A 20166-nucleotide genomic window follows, 5' to 3' on the forward strand; every position below is an offset into this window, starting at 1 on the left:
CCTGTGTGGCTCAGTTTTTTCATCTGTAAATCTCTAAACTGTGAGGAGTTTGTGATTCTGACCTGTGAAGCTGGGGAGGTGGGTTTGCAGAGAGTGCTCCAGTAAGCTCTCGGGAGGAGGCAGGACGAGGCCCCTCCACCAATGCTGCTCCCAGAGTTGCAGTCAGAGACCTGTGCAGGCACGCCCAGGGACTAGCAGGATTGATGACATGGTTTAGGTGTGGTTGCAGGTTTGAATTATGATTTATTTTTTAAATTCTCAGTATGCTTTAGTGTAGTGAAAGTGATAAGCAGTGGTTGGGAGGCTGTTGTCTGGGCCCTTTATGCTGACATCACTTTCTTATATTCTGGCTTCCTGGTCATGATAGCCTTCACTGAATTCCATGAGTGGACCCAGTTGCTCCCTTCTTGGGGAGAGAAGATTAAGACCAGAGAAGAAGGGACCGGCTGAGTCCTACAGAGCCCCTCTTTTTAAAATGATGAATGGTGGTAATTTCTTTAAAAAAAAGAAAAAAGTTGATACAAATTAGGAAATTGGAAGGAGAAGCCAGTCACAACTGCAGCCTAAATATTAGACAATGTCCTACCATGCTGGTTAAGTGGGACAGTGTTCTGCTTGGGTCCTTGGTTTTTCCATCTTGCTACGTTTGAAGAGTTGGAGTATAATGCTTTGGTAAACATGACAACCCTGTTGTAACTCATTACCTGACTTTTTTTTTCTTTTTTTTTTCTTATTACCTGATTTGGATAATCTCTTTAGTGTGTGGACTGTCCATGAACGAGGCTTCTTAGTCTGATGATTCTGAACAACAAGGTTGGGCCGCGTTTGGTGTGGAAGATGTGTTCTTGAGGCCAAGTGGGACACAAAGAGGCTGTCAGGACAGCAACTTCCCCAGTGCCCCACCACTTTACCTACTGCAGACTTACCTGAGTTTTAACTGACATTGCTATGATGAACTTTGTGATTTCACAATAGCACTTCTAAAGGCTCTCCCATGGAGTCAAGATGGTATTAACAACTTAGGATTTATAGTGGGTCATAGAAATTACGTATTTCCCTTTTGGCAATATGGTGGACTATGTCTCCTTGAAAACCCCTCTGCTGGAAAAGCCTAGGAATTATAGTGGTGAGCGATAAACATAAAAAGTGAGTATCTAAAGTCCCCAGAGGCTGAGAATAGTGAGATTTGGGATGCATCTCTGCCCTGGCTACTGCTGCAAGTGTGCTGAGGCAGCCATGGACAGGCCAAAGGCCTCACAAAGTCAGGCCAATGAGAGGCCACACCTGTGGACACTTCAGGCCAGAAGACACCATTCCTCAGCTAAGGCACTTATCTCTTTCAGCCAGTGTCTAGATGAGGTGAGGGACTTTGAGAAGTCTTCTCAGAGACTTAACTTATCCTGCCCTCTCTTGTAGGGCTGTCACTTGTATGTGTGCTACCTTATGCCATTGGAAATACCTTGTTCTCCCCCTAGTCCCAGATGGCCATCCGTGCAACTTGCTGGGCCCCAGAATTCAGGTGAACACAACTCCCCAGTCAGAAGTACAGACCATGATGAAGCAACCCATCCTGAGAGAGGTTCAGCCCCAGGGACTTCATGCCTTTGGATGATTAGAGAATGTAATAAAAAAAAATTGAAAACATGAGCAAGGAACATGATGCTGTCAAAAAAGATCATGTAGATTTTTTAAAAATATAAAATGGAACATGTGGAAATTAAAATTATTACTGAAATTAAAATTCAGTGGGCAGATTATATAGCTTATTAGATATAACAAGAAAGAATTAGTGAATTGGGAGTTATGACTAAAAAAGTTGCCTAAACTGACGCATAGAAAGAAAAAGAGATAGGAAACATGAAAGACATTATGAGATGTGTGTGTGGAGGGGACTGAGGCACAACATTAGCATCTAACCAAGGAGAGAAGTGGGAGCACTGATGCTCAAAGAAGACAGAACTTTTCATGTCTGTGAAAAAAGGAGTCCTTAGTTCAGAAAGGATAGGGCGTTATGAGCAGGGGATAGATTACATATGTAAGTAGTTTGTAATGAAATTACAGAACAACATAGAAAAAAATGTTAAAAGTGGCCTACAAATAGCAAGCCAACCTCTCAGTAATATTAAGGAAGCCAGAGCCAGCACCACTCCTACAGAACTGGACTCTCCTAACTTGTTATGATGGGGAAACCTTCCCCTAGACGCTCACTCTGTGCCATTGCTGCCACAATTCAGTGTAACTCAGATAAGTCTTTTCTCCTGTGGATGCATCTGAGTTCTATTGGGGAGTGAGACTGAGTTGCAGGAAGTGGACTTTGGACACTGGCTCCTACACACAAAAGTCCCTCAGAAACATCTGCCCTTGGCAGTCCTACTCCTGTGGGAAAAGACCCCATTCTAGTCAGACAGCTGCAGTAAAGAGTGCAGAAGGAGTGTGTTCCAGAACGGCTGGCATGAGGAGGGAAAAGGGCTTTATCAGGAAGCCCAGTGATTTGCCAGCTGGTGACCCACATACCAAGAACGCCTGATAAAATGTACACTGACTTCATGGAGACCAAAGGTGAACATGCACAAGAATATAGGCGCTGTAGAGGTACAGGGTGCTGTCACATCACCATGTTTTCCTAAAGATGATGCAGAGGGACTGACCAGGCTCATGTGAAACCATCTTGAATACATTAGCCTAAGAGGAGTGCCACAACTGACTTTGGAATACCAGGAACACAGTAGGAATGAGGAAGACAGCAGACAGACTTGAGGGAACAAGAAGTAAGAATCCAGTAGGAAGACAGCCCTGCTCCAGCTTTTGGGATCATAGGCCCAGCTGTTTCCCACCCATGCTTTCCATCACTCTTCCTTCCCTGGAACTCTGCCTACTACTGTTGCTTTCAGAGCTCTGAGGGCTCTGCAGGTATGTGGAAGCTGCAGACCACAGTCCCTGCTCTGCAACCCTGCCCCCTCCCACCTCCAATCTAAGCCTGGGAGACATTTCGTAGACTGGCTTGTTAGAGCCATACCCCCGAGCCGACTTGCTGCTCTGCTGTCACACGGAACTATCAGTTTCCCACTCTAAAACTTGGCAAATGCCATTTGGAATTCATATAAGTTCTACTTTGTTTGTGGGTGGATATTACAAACAAAAAATAAGCAGAATGCCAAAGGAGTTGCCAGTTACCGCAAGTGTTCCTCTTCTTGCCTTGTACCCAGCATTGCACTGGCCAGTGGGGGTGCTGGTTGGCCGGGGCGGGGGGGGGTTCCCACCTGGAGTAGGAGGCAGATTTTGCAGCCTCCCACCTCTGAAGGGTCAGTCTCACCTGGGCTGGCCTCTGGGTTGGCCCTTGCCAACAGGACACAGTGGGCCAAGGGCAGGCTGGGAGGCGTCTGGAAGGAGGATGGCAAGATTGCTTTTATAGCATTCAACAACACCCTGTGTGCGTGCTGAGCCTCAGCCTTCATGGCCTCATTGAGGCTGGGCCACAATGGAGGGGCTTCCTCTGCAGGCAGGGCTTCTACAGGCTCTCCCTCTACCCCAAGAGTCACAGCCTGGCCGGACTCAGACCCGTCTAGATACTGGTAGCTTTGGGTGCTTGTAGAAAATGATATATTATGCCATAGAGAAGTTGGCATCTTAGATCTGATTGCATTTTGGATTTTCCTTGTGTTAGGAAACATAAAACATCCTATTTAAGCCCAGGGAGAGCTGTGTGAGAAGGCTACTCTCTTTGCACTTGTGGGGCAGCCTGAGGCTCCTATGAGGGTATGAATTCATCTTCAGGAGAGAGTGTCTGCCCCCTTCCCTCAGCATCATCAAGAGCACTTACAGCTCATGGCCATGGGAGAGAGGGAAGACACAACCCTGCCTTGCTGAAGCTCAGTGACAGCAGAGGCAGAGGGGAGGGATGGTGGTAGGGTGTGGGTGCTTGGAGAGGGGCTGCCAACAGCCCAGCACACAGGGCTGTCTCCACACTCCACCTCTGACCTTTGTTCCTTCCTGAACTGCAGGCCAGGTGCCATTGGGCCCTGTTCTGCAACCAGGGACAAATTCTGTTACTGCAGAAAGCCCTCTGGGTCAAGAGTTCTAAGCTGCCACTCTCAGGAAGTATGGGGTGAGCTCCTGGAGGCCCCTCTTCTACCTTTTTTACCCCTAAAGAGCCACTGCCTGCAGTGGCGCTTGAAGACAGTGGCTCTGTTGCCATCTGCTTGGTTCCTTTGGCATCTTAAAGTTGTCACATCTATCCTGAAGCTATCCCACTCAGACCCTGCCCTGCCCTCCCCTGGGTCCACCCAGCACCCCGTGTCTGCACACAGCGGAGACGCTACCTCGGAAGTTATTCAATGTAATTAGCAAACGTCATCCACAACCAGGAATTCTCTACACTGTGCTTTTCTCAGGTTCTGCTTTCATCCTCTTCCCATTGAGCTTCCTATTTTCATGGCTCTAGGTGAGCTGGAGGTAGCGGGCCTCTTGAACTGTGTGCACTTAGCGGGGGCATAGTGGGCAAGAGACCCTGAGAGGCTGGGGGCTGATTGTTTGAGACCAAGCAGTGCTTTCTGGGAGATTGGGCAGAAGTAGGGTCCAGTCCACAGACTGTGGGGAACATGCAGTGTGCCTTCCTACTGCCTTCCTACAAGGGAATTACAGTGACACTCAGAACCCTGTGCTGGAAATACTTCCTCAGTGGTGGGGCATCACTGTTGTCCATGGAGAGGTGCTGGTTGGTTTGTGCCTGTGGAGAGCTGCCGAGGAGGTGGGGGTCTGGCCTTCCCACTGGTCTTGTTTCTGTCATTATTTATACCTTAGCAATGGAAAGCTCTGTCATCTTTGTCATTGGAATGTGTCATGTAAGCAAGCAGCAAATGACCGACTGGGTAAACGTAGAGAAGGCAGGCAGAGCATGGGGTAGCTGCAAAGGTTGGAGCACTCAACTGTGGAAGAGCATTTAAACTAAATGCCCTGATTCGGATACTATGGCTTCCAATCATTTCAAAAGTGGGGTGTAGCTTCAGGGAACTTATTGAAGTGACTGGGCCAGAACTAGTTCGTTTCCTGTGCAGAGGCTTCCTGAAAGGCTCTTGCCTCTGGGATGTACCACTAGGCCCTGCTACTTGGAAAGGAGATTGTAGGTAGAATTGGGGATGCATAAGCTGGGGTCATCAACAAAGAGCATTCTTTGTGGAATTTACTTCCTTTCTCAGACTTATGCTTGTGGATTGGTTAAAATTAAGTGTTACTGGTGATGGTGACCTGCGGTGCCTGAGTTACCACCTCAACTCATAAATCAGCATTCTCACGAAGTCACTTTAGTTTTTAAAAAGGCAACTTAAAATACTTTCTGAAGAAAACAGCTTATGGGAAACTTTCCATAAGAAAATAAAAAATGATGGGCATGTTTGTGGGGCTTGAGGTGGTGAATAGTAAAAGGGATATTGTTCTGGAAAGTAGTGGACAAGGTGGACATGTGATCTGCTTAGTCCTTGTTTGACAGACATCACCACCTTTTTAGGGTCAAGCCCCAGCCAGGGAGCCAGCTGAGTGACCTGAAGAGAGGCTCCTTAGATATGCCAAGTGGGAAGCAAGGGAAACACCCCTCAGAGGAGAGTTTCAGAGACCCACGTCTCCTTTCCTGCTTGCAGCTTGCATCCTGTGATCTAGAACACCCTGCAATATCTTGGCCCTGAACAGGGTTTCCACCCAAAGCCCATGCTTTCAAGGAGGGTTCTGAGGCTCTTGATGGACCCCAAATTTCCCCTCAGCAGGAGGGTGAGGTGAAGGAAGACGGCGAACTTTTGGCTCCCGGAGTTGGGGTATCTTTTCTCCCTAAACCCCTGCCGCTTTTAAAAAAGAAACAGCACATGCATTTCTGTTGAACGTTGACAGGGTATTTTATAATGGGTGAGATAGGTGGAGGATTTGCTTGTTATGAGGAGGCTGAGACGGGATGGCCGCGCTGTTCCATCGTGTCTTGTTAGTGCTCTGTGTTGATGCCTTTAGATGCCTCCAGCTCAGTCCATGTCGTGGTTCAAGGCGGGTTCGCTCCTCGAAGCGCCATGGCATGAAATGGAGGTGCCTAGAAGCAAGAAGAAAGGTACAGTACTGCAAGTCGGCCTTGATCTGTTTATGTATTTCTAAACTATGTTTGCCATTTTATGTCTGTACTGTTTGGAGGCGGGATGGGAAGGAGGACTTGAATTATAGACATGTGTATTTAATAGATGGAGACCTGTCCTGTGTGAGCCAGGACATTGGTGATCAGCTGTCCCACCGCCTTGCACATGGTGGGTGGTCTGGGGAGGCATCTGGAGTAAATGGTTGGTGGGGGCCACAGCTTAGCAGGCTTTATTGGCTGATAGCAAGGTATTGGAATTGTGTGTCACAGTTACTGCTGGAAGAGGTGATGATGGGCAGTGGGAGTGCTGCCAACTCTGTTCTTTCTCTTTCCCTGTGAGGTGGGAGGCAGGGGCTCTGAAACACCAGGTAGGGCTCTGGGTTCCAAGGACTCCATGGCATGAAATCTCCCCCCTTTCCTCCACCACCTCACAGAGAAGCAGGGTCCTGAGCGGAAGAGGATTAAGAAGGAGCCTGTCACCCGGAAGGCCGGGCTGCTGTTTGGCATGGGGCTGTCTGGGATCCGAGCTGGCTACCCCCTCTCTGAGCGCCAGCAGGTGGCTCTCCTCATGCAGATGACAGCCGAAGAGTCTGCAAACAGCCCAGGTAAGACCCCATGTTGGTGGGTGGTGGGTGTTTCCTGGGACTTGAGAGGCTCTCTCCCTGGGGATGGAGACCCATGCAAAGGCGTCCTCTTTGCCTCATGAAGACGGCCCAGGTCCTGGAGGTTTCTACAAAGCAGGGACATCCCCAGGCCCAGCCTCACTGGCTCTACCCCCAGTAATTCTCTGCCTGTCCTTTCCTTGGCATGCAGTAGATACAACACCAAAGCATCCCTCCCAGTCGACAGTGTGTCAGAAGGGGACGCCTAACTCTGCCTCAAAAACCAAAGATAAAGTGAACAAGAGAAATGAGCGTGGGGAGACCCGCCTGCATCGAGCTGCCATCCGGGGAGATGCCCGGCGCATCAAGGAGCTTATCAGTGAGGGGGCGGATGTCAATGTCAAGGACTTCGCAGGTGAGCTCTCACAGTGCCCAGAAGATGGCAGGGCAGGGGGACCTTGCAGCAAATTTACAGGAGGATGTGAGGCTGGCTTCCCCAGAGGCACAGAGCCCTCTGGCCAAGTGTCATCATCCTGGCAGCAGTAGTCTTGTACTTGGGATCAGCATAGTAGGAGCAAGAGCCAGTTCCTGGGCCCATGTGGTTCTATAGGTGTGTTCTAGATGCATGAAGCAGACCCCACTCTTACACCAGTATAATTTGCTGTTTCTGAGATGGAGAAATTAGTAGTTCTTGGGAAGTATTTAAAAATAAAAATTTTTTTCATTATTTTTAAGAGAATTGAGGAATTTTTAGCTATATTACTCTGCTGTGCTATATAAACCCCAGTTCTGTACTAAAGGGTTCATTCTTCCTGGCTCCTCAAGGAGTGCCCCTGGCATATTTAGAAAGAAGTAGGTCACCCAAGCAGAGGGTGCCTCTGTGCCTGTCAGCCCAGGTCACCTTCTCATCTCCCAGGGAAGAAGTATCACCCTGAGAGTCTCCTTTTAATATAAGACAAATGGGTATGTCTCCCTGACCCGAAACAGGCCGAGGGAGGGCCCTATGACTGCCATTCAGTGTTGCCTTTTTTTGCATAAAATACTTCCCTTATGCATGATGTGCCATCAGCAGGTGTGAGTTGTTCAAGGGGAATGAGAACATGAGATGAGCAAGCAGTCTTCATGCAGAATACTTCTAGATTTTTCCCATTGCCTTAGTTGATAGTATCTGACCAAAACCTAATTTAGCTCCTTTTTTAAAAAAACAACAAACCATTTTCTTATGTGAAGATTTTTCATAGCACTGGAATTTGTGTCCAAAGGAGTAGGCTCAGTTTGTACACTGATATGTGTGGCCACTCTACCTGGTGGCAGATTGAGGCTCCAGGCTACTGCCAGGGGAATTCTCCAGGTATGCCTCATCTGTGTACTCCACAGAGGGCGTGTTTCCACAGTGGGAGGTTTTCCTCCCCATGTGCTGATGGATGGATGAGCCAGGCTGAGCCTGCCCCCCATGATGCTGTATTCACTAGTCCTCCACCCTTATTGCTCAAGATTATCCCTGCAGGTGGTTAATCTATAGGGTTAACAAGCCAAATATCCCTGGGAAAACGAGGTACCACAGTAAAGCACATTCAGGGCTTCCCTAGACCTCTAGCCTTTCAGTGCAGAGCAACACCTCCACGGCTTTTTTCTGTCATCAGTGTTCTCAGAGTGCTGCTTTGAGACAGGAGTGATGTTCCTGAGGATTAAATAACATATGTCCTAAGTGTCTGTTTCCAGGCTGGACAGCGCTGCACGAGGCATGTAACCGGGGCTACTACGATGTTGCCAAGCAGCTGCTGGCTGCAGGTGCAGAGGTGAACACCAAGGGCCTGGACGATGACACACCCCTGCATGATGCCGCCAACAATGGGCACTACAAGGTGGGTCTCCTATCTGACTTCTACATCATTCCGTAGCTCCTGTCTCTGTCTTTGTTGTCCCTAATGTCTGCTGGGTAACTGAGAAGTGAGCCTTTGTCCCTCACCAGAGCTGACCTCTCTGACCATCCTAGCTTTTTTATCCTGGGTCAGCACCTGGATGGCCTTTCACAGTTCCAGCCACCAGTACTATCTGCAGTGTGTGTGACAAGAGGCCTGCTCTGGCCATGCAGGTGTAGTTGGATTTTAGTAGGTGGATGATCATGCCCATAGGAAGGGGGGCCCTGGGGATTGCTGCTGGACCCTGCTCGTCCCTGTAGTCTAGGAAGGCCTTGGCTGATGTAATGCTGAGAGGTGTAGCCAGGCCAACAACAGTGAGTTCCCCAGTGCACGGGTTCCCCTGAAAGGACTTGGCCTCCTTGGGGAAACAACTACCTCCAGGTCTGAAGCAGGAGATGTACATGATGTGCCTGGTTCATCTTGTGCTACCAGAAAACGGGAGGGGGATCACAAAGATGAGGTGGTCTTGCTGCAGTCATTACCAGAGCCATCTTGAAGAGGCCCTTGGCTAAAGATGGGACAGTTGAGCATGGTGAGGATGATGACACCAACAGACCAGAACATACCACGGCTGTTTGGATTCATAATGCTCCTTATGGCATCTGTGCCTGGTCATTTTTGGCAGATACCAGGGAACTAGTAGCATCAAGAGTATGATGAGCATAATCTGACAAATCATTGCAGGGGAGAGACAGATTGGGAGGACACTCTGAATTAAAAGATTTCTGAGACAACTAGAGAAATGTGAACACTGATTATATATTTTATGTTAGGAATTAGAGTTAACTTTTTTTGTAAGATAATGGCATTATAGTTTCTTGTTTTTAAAAGACCCTTTTAGAAAAATATACTGAAAAGGTTAATGAAATGTCTGTGATTTGCTTAAAAATACCTGGGGGAATGGGCAGGTGTGGCTGATTGTGAGCTGGTAGGTGATGAGGTAGAGAGGAAGAGGGTCATCATTTGAATCTCTGTACTTTTGTAATTGTCATTTTAAAACTTTCTGTTATGGAAAATGCCAAAGAGTGTGGAATCATGGCAAGGGAGGCAGAATAATGGCCCCAAAGATACCCTATCCTGATCCTGGAACCTGTGACCTCACATGGTAAGGGGACTGCAGATGGGAGAAAGTGAAGGGCCATGAGATGGGAGATGATCATGGATTATCTGGGCTGGCCCAGTGGCCTTCAAAGGTCCTAACAGATCCTTTCCCAGCTGGGTCAGAGTTGCAAGCAGAGGCAGGAGAGATGAGGACGTGAGGGAGCCCTGACCTGCACTGCTGGCATTAGAGGCAGGGGCCGTAGCAAAGGAATGCAGTGGCCTCCAGCAACTGAGATGGCCCTCAGCTGGCAGACAGCAAGGACACAGAACCAGAGTCCCCCCCACTGCAAGAAACTCTTCACGCAAGGAAAGGAAAAAGCCAATACCACACATCAGCTGGGTCAGCAGGACTGATTTCGGACTTCTGACCTCCAGGATTGTAAGACGAAGGTGGTGGTGATTTGTTAGAGCAGCAATAGGAGACTGTCCTGATGAAGCAGTAGAAACTAACTACTGAATGAAAATAGAGTATGTGGGTAACAAGTTACATCCTTTTTAAGATTCTTCTCATGCTCTAATCTCAGACTGGACTAAAGTTGAGATTGAATTTAATATTTGTACTTGAGTTCAGTGAATCAGCTGTCCTGGGCATACGAAGCACAGGTTGCTGATTATAAACATTTGAACAGAGCTGTTGAAATGTCACCGTGAGTGTTTCTGTCATTCACACGACCATCCTTACCCATGATTTGTCAAATAAAGCAGAGATAATCTTATTTTCTAAAATAAATGAAAACATAAAATAAACCCGCTTGCAGAAGCTTGTTCTTTGTTTCCTCTATTCTGTAAATCCCCCTCCAATAAAAAACTTCCCCCTAAACTACCAGAACCCTTTCATGACCACTGGATCATTGGCAGGAGGGGAGATCCTGTGTGAGAAGATTCCGGGAAAGTGGTCGACTCGTCGAGAGGGAGGAGGTCCTCTGTGGGAGTTGGGACTGTTCTACCTGCAAGAGGGCCTGGAAGGGGTGCCAGGACTGTTAGGGTCCTTCCTATGGGAGAGGCACAGATCTAGAGATCCCATCAGAAAGTGCTTTGTATACAACTTCTAGCCTTTTGCCTGGGGGTTGTTCCCTGATTAAGCTCAAGGTTCCCTGAACAAGTTACAGTTTTATACAGGCACCATAGCACAGTCGGTGTTCTCAGAACACACCCTCAGGCGCCTGCTGCTGTCTTGTAGGTGGTGAAGCTGCTGCTGCGGTACGGAGGAAATCCTCAGCAAAGCAACCGAAAGGGCGAGACGCCGCTAAAGGTGGCCAACTCCCCGACCATGGTGAACCTCCTGTTGGGCAAGGGCACCTACACATCCAGTGAGGAGAGCTCGACTGGTCAGTGGCTGGGCACCAGGCCATATGCAGGGTGGGGGGTCATGGGGGTGGGAGCAGGGTGTGTGACACTGCTGGGTACAAGCCTCCTAATACTGCTGTGATGTCAGAGGCAACGTTGGCTTTCATTTGCAGGTCAGCACACCGGGTCCCAACCTCCTAGACACCTGGCACTTACAGGAACTTCTGCACTGTGAGGACCTGGGGTTTCAGTACCAAAAAGCCTGCAGGCTTATCCTAAGATGCCAGCCTGTCTTCACACAAACCTCTCTTTGGTTTCCTTCAGCCCATAGTTGGCATCAGATTTCACGAACTCAAATGAAGTGCTTCTGTGGGGGGCTTCCCCTCTCATCCTTGGGGTGACCGGTGCTTGGGAAGGCCTTTCTCCAGGTCACCTCTGCAGACAGCTTTCGCCCATCGTGTCTGCAGGTGTTTTGAACCTGCCTTTGACATCTTTCTCCTTATTTCCAACAGAGAGCTCGGAGGAGGAAGACGCCCCATCATTTGCACCTTCTAGTTCAGTTGATGGAAATAACACGGACTCTGAGTTTGAAAAAGGCCTAAAGCACAAGGCTAAGAATCCAGAGCCCCAGAAAACTGTGACCCCTGTCAAGGACGAGTATGAGTTCGATGAGGATGATGAGCAGGACAGAGTCCCTCCAGTGGATGATAAACACTTACTGAAAAAGGATTACAGAAAAGAGACTAAATCAAATAGTTTTATTTCTATACCCAAAATGGAAGTGAAAAGTTACACTAAAAATAACACGATTGCACCAAAGAAAGCAGCTCATCGCATTTTGTCAGACACATCAGATGAGGAGGACATCGGAGTCACTGTGGGGACAGGAGAGAAGCTGAGACTCTCGGCACACACAATTTTGCCCAGTAACAAAACACGGGAGCCTTCTAATTCCAAGCAGCAGAAGGAAAAAAATAAAGTGAAAAAGAAGCGAAAGAAAGAAACAAAAGGCAAAGAAGTGCGGTTTGGGAAAAGGAGTGACAAGTTCTGTTCCTCTGAGTCAGAGAGTGAGTCCTCGGAGAGCGGCGAGGACGACAGGGACTCAGTGGGGAGCTCTGGCTGCCTCAAGGAGTCCCCGCTGGTGCTGAAGGACCCATCCCTGTTCAGCTCCCTGTCTGCTTCCTCCACCTCGTCTCATGGGAGCTCTGCCACCCAGAAGCATAACCCCAGCCACACAGACCAGCATGCCAAGCACTGGCGGACAGACAATTGGAAAACCATTTCTTCTCCTGCCTGGTCAGAGGTCAGCTCCTTATCAGACTCTACAAGAACGAGACTGACCAGTGAGTCTGACTGCTCCTCGGAGGGCTCTAGTGTGGAGTCACTGAAGCCAGTGAGGAAGAGGCAGGAGCATAGGAAGCGAGGCAGCCTGCAGAGCGTGCCGTCGGAGAAGAGGAGCTCCTTCCACCCCAGCGTGGACGGCGCCATCCCCAAGCTAGACAAGGAGGGGAAAGTGGTCAAGAAACATAAAACGAAACACAAACACAAAAACAAGGAGAAAGGACTGTGTGCAGTCAGTCAAGAGCTCAAATTGAAAAGTTTCACTTATGAATACGAGGACTCCAAGCAAAGGTCAGACAAAGCTATACTTTTAGACAATGACATTGCCACTGACAACAAGTTAAAAGTATTAAAGCACGATAGAGACCACTTTAAGAAAGAGGAGAAGCTTAGCAAATTGAAAGCAGAAGAAAAAGAATGGCTCTTCAAAGATGACATCATAAAGGTCTCCAAAGATGAAAAGTCACTCAAGAGAATCAAAGACACAAACAAAGACATCAGCAGGTCTTTCCGAGAAGAGAAAGAGCGTTCAAATAAGGCAGAAAAGGAGAAATTAGTGAAGGAAAAGTCTCCAAAAGAGGAAAAACTGAGACTATACAAAGAGGAAAGAAAGAAAAAGTCGAAGGACAGGCCCTCAAAATTAGAGAAAAAGAATGATTTCAAAGAAGACAAAATTTTAAAAGAGAAGGAAAAGACTTTCAAAGAAGATAAAGAAAAACCCAAAAAAGAAAAACTTTACAGGGAAGATTCTGCTTTTGATGAGTATTGTAACAAAAGTCAGTTTCTTGAGAATGAAGACACCAAATTTAGCCTTTCCGATGATCAGCAGGATCGGTGGTTTTCTGACTTGTCTGATTCATCCTTTGATTTCAAAGGGGAAGACAGTTGGGATTCTCCAGTGACAGACTATAGGGACATTAAAAATGATTCTGTGGCCAGACTAATCTTGGAAACAGTGAAAGAGGACAATAAGGAGAAGAAGCGGGAAAACAAAAGCCGGGAGAAGCGAGACTACAGTGAAAAACGGAGCGACAAAGATGCTTTCTTTAGGAAGAAAGACAGGGACTATCTGGATAAAAACTCTGAGAAGAGAAAAGACCAAATTGAAAAGCATAAAAGTATACCCAGCTACCTTTCAGAAAAGGACAAAAAGAGGAGAGAGTCTGCTGAAGGCGGGCGGGACAGAAAGGACAGGGATCTAAGTGACATCTGCAGGGACAGAAAGGACCCTCTGGAGAGCACCAAGGAGCGGAAGGACAGCAGGGTGAAGGCCGAGGAGACCTACAGGGAAGACCTGAAGGAGTACGGCTGTGACAGCATATTCAAGGACAGGGCCGATTGTGACTTTGGGAAGCCGCTGGAGCCCTGGGAGAGGCACCATCCAGTGAGAGAGAAGGAGAAGAAAGACAGCCTGGAGAAGGAGCGGAAGGAAAAGACAAAGTTAGAAAAGTACAAAGAGAAGTCCAGTGACAAAGATAAAAGTGAAAAATCGAGCCTTGAAAAGTGTCAGAAGGACAAAGAATTTGATAAATTAAGTTTTAAAGAGAAAAAAGATACTAAAGAAAAACATAAAGACATCCATAGCAAAGACAAGGAACGAAAAACACCTCTGGACCAAATTAAAGAAAAGAAGGAGAAGAGCTTCCCCGGAGTTGCCTCGGAAGACTTCTCTGAAAAGAAGGATGATAAACGGGGGAAAGAGAAGAGCTGGTACATTGCGGACATATTCACAGATGAGAGCGAGGATGACAAGGACGACTACGCAACGAGCGGGTTCAGAGTTGGAGAGGCCGGCGAGGCGCAGAGGGTGGACGGCCCCCAGGAGAAAGACGATGGGCGGGAGCCATACCCCGTCGACAGGCACCGGAAGCACTCGGCCGACAGGCAGCATGCGGAGAAGCAGAAGGAGAAGGAGCCCAAAGAAAAGAAAAAGGAGAAGGGAGCCGCAGAGGGGGCCAAAGACAAGAAGGACAGAGTCTCTGAAAAGCACAGGGAGAAGAAGGATAAAGAGTCTACAGAGAAATACAAGGACAGGAGAGACCGGACTTCAGTTGATTCCACTCAGGAAAAGAAAAACAAACAGAAGCCCTCCGAGAAGGTGGAGAAGAAGCCCTGTGCTGAAGACAAGGCCAAGAGCAGGCACAGGGAGAGGCCGGACAAAGAGCACTGCAGGGAGAGGAAGGCGTCGAAAAGTGCTGAGGCGGAGAAGAGCCTGCTAGAAAAGTTGGAGGAAGAAGCTCTGCATGAGTACAGGGAAGACTCCAACGACAAGATCAGTGAGGTGTCCTCTGACAGCTTCACGGACCGAGGGCAGGACCCAGGCCTGAGTGCCCTCCTGGAGGTGTCTTTCACAGAGCCTCTGGAGGAGAGGGTCAAGGACAACTGTCCACAGGAGAAGCTGAAGGAGAAAGAAAGGCACAGGCACTCTTCGTCCTCATCCAAGAAAAGTCACGATCGAGAGAGAGGCAAGAAAGACAAGTCCGAGAAGAAAGAAAAGAGCGATGACTACAAGGACCTTGGCAGCAGAAAGGACTCCAGCCAGTATGAGAAGGATTTCTTGGATGCTGATGCTTACAGTATTTCTTACAGTACGAAAACTGACATAGAAGATGAATTAGATAAAACTATTGAATTGTTTTCTACCGAAAAGAAAGATAAAAATGATTCTGAAAGAGAACCTTCCAAGAAAATAGAAAAGGAACTAAAGCCTTATGGATCCAGTGCCATCAACATCCTAAAAGAGAGGAAGAGACGAGATAAGCACCGAGAAAAGTGGAGAGACGAGAAGGAGAGACACAGGGACAAGCACGGCGACGGGCTCCTGAGACATCACAAAGATGAGCACAAGCCTGCAGTCAAAGATAAGGACAGTCCTCCAAGTTCCTTCAAAGATAAATCCAAGGATGAAAGCCTGAAACTCGGTGAGACCAAACTCAAAGAGAAATTCAAGGAAAATTTAGAGAAAGAAAAAGGTGACTCTGTAAAGATCAGCAATGGAAACGATAAGTTACCACTGTCTAAAGACCCAGGCAAGAAGGATGTCAGGCCCAGAGAGAAGCTTCTGGGAGATGGCGATCTGATGATGACCAGCTTTGAGATAATGCTCTCCCAGAAAGATCTGGAGATTGAAGAACGTCACAAACGGCACAAAGAAAGAATGAAACAGATGGAGAAGATGAGGCACAGGTCTGGAGACCCTAAGCTCAAGGAGAGGATGAAGCCAGGTGAGGACATGAGGAAGAAGAGTCTGGATGCTCCTCCAAAGAAGCCACTGGGGCTGGACCCTGCCCTTAAAGACAAAAAGCTCAAGGAGTCGGCTCCTGCTCCACCAGTTCCGGAGAATAAGCCCCACCCGGGACCAGCTGTGGACGCCAGAGACTGGTTGGCAGGGCCTCATATGAAAGAGGTCTTGCCCGCTTCTCCCAGGCCTGACCAGAACCGGCCCACTGGGGTGCCCACCCCTGCATCGGTGGTATCCGGCCCCAGCTATGAGGAAGCGATGCACACGCCCAGGACCCCATCCTGCAGCACTGACGACTATCCTGACCTCATATTTGACTGCACAGACCCCCCACCGGTCTCCAGCACAGCTGCCAGCGCCTGCTCCCCACCCTTCTTTGATAGATTCCCTGTGGCAGCAAGTGGGATTTCAGAAACCCAAAGCCAGACACCTACAAGGCCTCTGTGCACAAACCTTTATCGTTCAGTCTCTGTCGATATCAGGAGGACTCCTGAAGAAGAATTCAGCATTGGGGACAAGCTTTTCAGACAGCAGAGTGTCCCTACTGCATCTAGTTACGACTCACCAGGGCAGCACTTGGAGGACAAGGTCCCTGTGCCCCCAGGTCCCCCGGAGAAGTTTCCCTGCTTGTCTCCAGGGTACTATTCCCCAGACTATGGCATACCCTCCCCCAAGGTGGACACTCTGCACTGCCCGCCCACAGCCGTGGTCACCAACACCCCATCCCCAGAGGGTGCCTTCTCTGGTTTACAAGCAAAGTCCCCCAGTTCGCACAGAGATGAGCTGTTGGCTCCATCCATGGAGGGGGCCCTTCCCCCTGACTTGGGCATTCCCCTGGATGCCACAGAGGACCAGCAGGCCACCGCTGCCATCATCCCCCCCGAGCCCAGCTACTTGGAGCCCCTGGATGAGGGCCCCTTCAGCACGGTAATCACAGAGGAGCCGGTTGAGTGGGCTCATCCCGCTACCTCGGAGCAGGGCCTCTCTTCCAGCCTAATTGGGAGTGCCCCCGAAAACCCTGTCAGCTGGCCCGTGGGGTCAGAACTTATGCTTAAGTCTCCACAGAGATTCCCAGAGTCCCCAAAACATTTCTGCCCTGCCGATTCCCTCCACCCAGCTGCCCCTGGGCCCTTCAGCACCACAGAGCCCCCTTACCCGGTCTCCCCTGTCCCATACCCTCTGTCGGTCCCTGAGCCAGGACTTAAGGAAGTCAAAGATGCCTCTGCAGAAGCAATCCCAGCAGCCGTCTCCACTGCAGAAGAACCAGCCCCTTTCGTCCCTTCCTCCAGGCTTGAGTCCTTCTTTAGTAACTGCAAGTCACTTCCTGAAGCACCCCCTGATGTGACCCCAGAGCCTGTGTGTATGACCACTGTGGCTCAGGTGGAGGCTCTGGGATCTCTGGAAAATACCTTCTTGGAAAATGGCCACAGTCTCTCTGCCCTTGGCCAGGTGGAGCCGGTGTCCTGGCCCGATGCCTTCCCCAACTCTGAGGACGACCTGGACCTGGGGCCCTTCTCACTGCCAGAGCTTCCTCTGCAAACTAAAGATGTTTCAGATGTCGAAACAGAACCTGTAGAAGAGAGTCCTCTTGTTCCTCCAGAAAGTACCCCTGCAGGGGCCCCTGTGGTCCTTAACGGTGGGGATGTGGCTGCATCAGCTGCAGAGGAACAGCTAGTGCTGTCTCCTGATCAGGCAGCTACCCGGCTCCCTGCTGAGCCCGAGCCCTCGCCTTCGCCTGAGCCCTTGCCTTCAGAAGGGCCAAAGCCAGACATGATTCTGGAAACCATGGTGGAAGCAGAGGCTGTGTCAGAGGGGAGGGCCCCTGAGGCTTCTGACTCCAGCTTGGGGCTCACACCAGCCCCCCTAGAGCAGCGTCCACCAGGTAGTGGAGATGAGGAAGAGGGCCTAGATCCCTTGGCATCATCCCACAGCACACCTGAGCTCCCTGGGGATGACCCTGCACAGGCACAGGTTGTGAATGGGGCTGGCCCTCATGACAGTGCTGGGCTTGAGGGGCCTCCAGGAAGCGCCCAGCCTGAAACCACAGAACCAGAACACAGACCCACAGCTGAAATCCCGAAGGCCCCCAAAGTGGAGGAGATCCCACAGCGCATGACCAGGAACCGGGCTCAGATGCTGGCCAACCAGAACAAGCAGAGTTCACCTACTTCTGAGAAGGAACCTGCCCCTGCCCCTACCCCCAGAGCAAAGGGTCGAGGCTCTGAGGAGGATGACCCCCAGGCCCAGCACCCGCGCAAACGCCGCTTCCAGCGCTCCAGCCAGCAGCTGCAGCAGCAGATGAACACATCCACACAACAGACACGGGAGGTGATCCAGCAGACGTTGGCTGCCATCGTCGATGCCATAAAGCTGGATGATATTGAGCCCTACCACAGTGACAGATCCAACCCGTACTTTGAATACTTGCAGATCAGGAAGAAGATCGAGGAGAAGCGAAAGATCCTCTGCTACATCACCCCACAGGCACCCCAGTGCTATGCTGAGTACGTCACCTATACGGGCTCCTACCTCCTAGATGGCAAACCGCTCAGCAAGCTGCACATCCCTGTGGTGAGTGCCAGGGTGGAGCCCCAGCCCCCAAGGGTGCCAGTTGACTGGAGTCAGGACCCTGTTTGCTGTGTATATGAATGCAAATGCCAAACCGTTAGGATGCCAGAGCTTGGAGTGGGTGCGGTACCACCTTGGACCACCCTCCAATATGGAGGTCCATGTTGACAGCCCCTCTGGGTCTGGAGAACCACTTTCCTCTTTGTCATTCGTCATTTTTCCTATGTCAGCACCCCATCTAGTGCCTGACTGGGTCACTGAGTGCCCTTGGGTCCATTCCCACACCCTCTTGACTGTCACCCAGCTCCCTGTCTGCTGCGGCTGTGCCCTGCAGACGTCCAACTACAGCCAACCCTGGTGCTGCTCAGTCCCTGGTCTCCCCAATGTCTTCACCTGGGACTGTAGCTGACCAAGGCCCCCACCTCCATGTTGGGCACACCTGCAGAGCATTCTCCCTTTCTGTAGCTCAGTGTCTCCTCTCAACTCCTCCCCTTCCCCCCCCCACATAAAAGTTCTTAATTAGTCCTCTCATGAAAAGCCTGCACAACCACCACAGATAAAGTCACTGAAGAACCTGTACTACTTCTGTCATCCAGTCTCCAGCTCACTTTTGGCAGCACCATCAGTTGCCTCTGCAGTTCCCGACTTTCTTCATGCTGTTCCTGCGTTCCTTTCTCTGCTTCCTTGAGGTCTTCTCATACAGGCCATGTCTTGCAAGTCTATGTTTGGGTTCATTTTTGCATAATCCAAGGAACCATAAATCATGCCAAAGCCAGCTGTCTTGCCACCACCAAAATGGGTTGTGAATCCAAATACAAAGGTGACATCTGGTATGATCTTACACATTTTGGCTAGTTTTCTCCAACTTTGCCTTAGGTACTGCTGCCTTCCCAGGAAAAAGGACGTCAATGACCATTTGTTTCTGCTGAAGTGGTCTGTTGGTCATGAACTTCCTGGCCCGGAGAGTTAACTGTGCCATTCATGATGGTGGCCGATCTTCAAGCAGCCAAGGAGAGAAAAGAGCTCCTCTTAACAGCTAAAGGCCTGCACGGGGATGTATGGCCTGGCTTCAACCCCCGCCCCTCACCCTTGAACTCTTCCACACTTCTTGTCCTGGTTCCCAGCGGTTCCATGTTACTGACCTGAGGCCAGGTCTCAGCTCTCATCACACTGGAGCCCTGAGTGACCCTGGCACCTTTGCCACCTCCTCAAAGCACACCCTTCATTGGGCTTCCAGGCTTCTCCACCCAGCGGACCTGTCCTCAGTCAGCACCCCACCCGCCTCTCAGCACTGTACCCAGGGCCTCCATCTCCTTTCATTGGCCCCATTCCCTTGGTGGCTCACCCTCCACCTTGATCTGATGACTCTTATATCTGCAGATGAGACAGTTTAATCCCTGCCGTACACAACACCCTCCACCCTTATCCTCATGCTCATGTCTGGGTCATCAGCAAATCCATCCATACAGGGTTCTGCAGGTTAGCATCTCCCATGTCACTGCTTGTCTCACTCCTCCCTCTTGCCTAGGCCGGCTTCTGCTTCCTCCTTGCCCACTGGGGTCTGTTCTCAGCACAGCAGGTAAAGAGATGCTTTTACATTGGAGCTAGATTTCTGCCCTCCTCTGCTCAGCCACAACCTTTTTGGCCTTTGAGAACTCTAGCTTAATGTGCTTCTCAGGAGTCGCCCGTTCACATAGTGTACAGCTGACTTGCTTCATTTCTTTGACCCTTCCATCCCTTTGAAGAAAAGCCAGGACTTCTGTTTGTCTATTAGGCCCAGAGTGAGCCTCAGTTAACAGCTGTTGAAAGGATGCTGGTCAGGGTGAGCCGATTCCCCGGGGCTTGGGGAAGGCCCACACATCCAGTCTCAGAGGGAACTTCCTGTCCCAAAGGAGTGTCATGTTGGATGCATGTGTTCTGTCAGACCTTGGTGTTCCAAAAAGTCGGTGTCTATGCTGGCTTTCCATCTGGCAGAAAGCTCAGCTATCCAGGACTGAT

The 20166-nt window shown here is 49.8% G+C and overlaps 1 protein-coding gene across 4 annotated transcripts in view; it reads left to right on the forward strand.

Annotated features, from left to right (window-relative positions):
• Nucleotides 1-20166, forward strand: part of ANKRD11 (ankyrin repeat domain 11) — a 203551-nt gene that overhangs the window by 174842 nt on the left and 8543 nt on the right. For 2 of the 4 annotated variants that reach the window (XM_087827485.1, XM_087827486.1), the window contains exons 5-9: nt 6541-6711; nt 6920-7123; nt 8431-8573; nt 10912-11059; nt 11531-18171. In XM_087827485.1, the coding sequence (XP_087683611.1) occupies nt 6541-6711; nt 6920-7123; nt 8431-8573; nt 10912-11059; nt 11531-18171 (7307 nt within the window). Of the gene's footprint in view, nt 1-3238; nt 6086-6540; nt 6712-6919; nt 7124-8417; nt 8574-10911; nt 11060-11530; nt 18172-20166 lie in introns of those variants that run through there. The other 2 variants (XM_016221024.2, XM_087827487.1) reach the window with 2 other exon arrangements.

The sequence above is a fragment of the Miniopterus natalensis genome, chromosome 18 (assembly GCF_054644295.1).
Source record: "Miniopterus natalensis isolate mMinNat1 chromosome 18, mMinNat1.hap1, whole genome shotgun sequence".
Taxonomy (NCBI): Eukaryota; Metazoa; Chordata; class Mammalia; order Chiroptera; family Miniopteridae; genus Miniopterus; species Miniopterus natalensis.